This window comes from Oratosquilla oratoria, chromosome 26 (assembly GCF_046742065.1).
Source record: "Oratosquilla oratoria isolate Oo_2021 chromosome 26, ASM4674206v1, whole genome shotgun sequence".
Taxonomy (NCBI): Eukaryota; Metazoa; Arthropoda; class Malacostraca; order Stomatopoda; family Squillidae; genus Oratosquilla; species Oratosquilla oratoria.
In genome coordinates this window covers 50,644,261-50,646,496 of record NC_134802.1, presented here as the reverse complement: position 1 = coordinate 50,646,496, position 2,236 = coordinate 50,644,261, and the positions used below count along the sequence as shown (strand labels likewise).

At 57.9% G+C, this 2,236-nt stretch overlaps 1 protein-coding gene across 1 annotated transcript; it reads left to right on the top strand.

Annotated features, from left to right (window-relative positions):
* Positions 1-1,083: 1,083 nt before the first annotated feature.
* On the top strand, positions 1,084-1,656 carry LOC143039342 (uncharacterized). Its single transcript, XM_076209223.1, has one exon. The coding sequence runs from the start codon at positions 1,084-1,086 to the stop codon at positions 1,654-1,656; it is 573 nt and encodes a 190-aa protein (XP_076065338.1).
* The last annotated feature ends 580 nt before the right edge of the window (positions 1,657-2,236 follow it).

The following is a 2,236-nucleotide window of genomic DNA, read 5'->3' as shown; positions in this document are numbered from 1 at the left end:
GTGAGGTGCGGGGTCATTTAGCCTGTTCCGGCTGGACTGCCCATCGAATGTTGAGCCCGGATGGTGGTGGTGGCCAAAAAAAAGTCCGGTCAACCCCGCCGCACCATCGACTTTCAGCGGCTCAACACAGCATGCCTACGGGAGACTCGCCACACCCCCACACCCTTCGACATGGTATCCGACATTCCCAAACATTTCTACAAGTCGGTAGCGGATGCACACTGGGAATACCACCAGGTGGAACTCCACCCGGACAGTAGCAACTTCACCACGTTCACTACGCCATGGGGTAGGTACAGTTATCGCCGCACCCCTATGGGCCGCTGCTCTGCTAGTGATGCATACACGAAGCGGTTTGACTACGTCATACAAGGGATAGTAAGGAAGCACAAATGCGTGGATGGCACCCTGTTGTACGACAGTGGCTAAGGGCTTCACACTAAAACCGGAGAAATTCCAATTCGCCAGGAGAGAGGTGGACTTCGTAGGGTTCAGGCTCGGCTGGGAGGAGTACAAACCCACAGAAGATCGACTGGCAGCCATCAGAAACTTTCCCTATGCCGCCCCAGCCCACCATCGCCGATATCAGAGCTTGGTACGGATTCGTAAATCAGCTGGCACCATTCCTCGCCACAGCTCTCGTCATGAACGCATTCCGGGAGCTCCTGAAGAAGCCATCTGGCAAGTACGTCTACTGGAACGAGCAACTCCGTACCAAGTTCCACCAGGCCGAGGACATCATCTGCCAACTCGCCACGGACGGCATGGCAAACTACGATAAGTCCCGCCTCACGGTCGTCATCACCGACTGGAGCAAGGAAGGCATCGGATTTGTTCTCCTTCAGCAATACTGCGGGTGCTCATCCGCCCTTCTGCTGCAAAGGGGGCTGACGCCTCGCGCTGTGTGGCAGCCGCCATCTCATCCCCGCCGAGTCGGGCTACGCTGCGGTGGAGGGGGAAGCCCTCGCCGTTGCGTGGTGCCTGCAGAAAGCGAGGCTGTTCCTCCTCGGGTGCCCCAACCTCATCGTCGTCACAGACCACCGCCCCCTGACTAAGCTACTGGGGGATCGGGCCCTAGCGGACATGGCAAACCCCCGCCTCCTTAGGCTCAAGGAGAGGACCCTACACTTCAAATTCCGAGTGAAGTATCTACCTGGAAAACGTAATTCCGTTGCGGATTGCTTATCACCGTACCCCGCCCTCTGGGCTGAGCCCAGCAGGACCGACATCGACCTCGACGAGGACCTAGCTGCAACAGTAGCTGCCACAGTCTCGGCTACAATCACGCAAGAAGGATTCGTGGTGGACGAAGAGTGCGCCAGAGAGGCCGCTGCCGCTGACCCAGTCTACCAGATGCTACTAGCGAAGGTCACCGCTGGCGACTGGCACCCTAATAAATCACAAGAAGCGGCTAGCCTTCGCCCCTTCTATGGGGTCAGGGTGAGGCTGGCCCTCGCGACAGACGTCGTGACATACACGTTCGACCAGGAATTCATCCGCCTCGTCATTCCCGAAGCTCTCCGCCAACGAGTAGCAGCTAATCTGCACGCGGGTCATCAGGGCGTCGACTCCATGCTCCGCAGGGCCAAGCAGGCGGTCTACTGGCCAGGGATAGAGGACGACCTCCAGCATCACAGGCGGTCTTGTGAGGAGTAGGAGGCCCACGCCCCGTCCTTACCAGTTGAAACACACATCGTAACCCCTTCCCTGAATACCCGTTCCAGCACCAGGGCCACATATACATGGCGTACGCGGACAGGCTGGCTGGAACTGGCCCACTTTACCAATGGCACCTAATCCCACTGAATCAAGACGTAACTGCGGAGGTACTTTACCCGCTGGGGAACTCCACAGCAAATATCGACGGACGGCGGAACGAATCTGGCCAGTGAAGAAATGGCTGACTTCTTCAAGAAATGGGGCGTCTCGGTAAGACTTTCGTCCGCCCATTATCCCCAATCCGATGGCAGGGCAGAGGCCGCGGTCAAGATCGCGAAGCGTTTCACCATGGCCAACATCGACGTCGGAGGCAGCCTCGACACAGATACAACCTCACTGGCTCTACTCCAGTACTTAACACACCAATTCGGGGAATCGACAAGTCGCCCGCGCAACTATGTACGGGGAGACAATTACAGGACGGCGTGCCTACCGCCAGCCGACACCTCCAAGTCACCCACCACTAGGGCAGGGCGCTTCGCCAGCGGGAGAAATAGATGGTCGACAACGGCGAAAT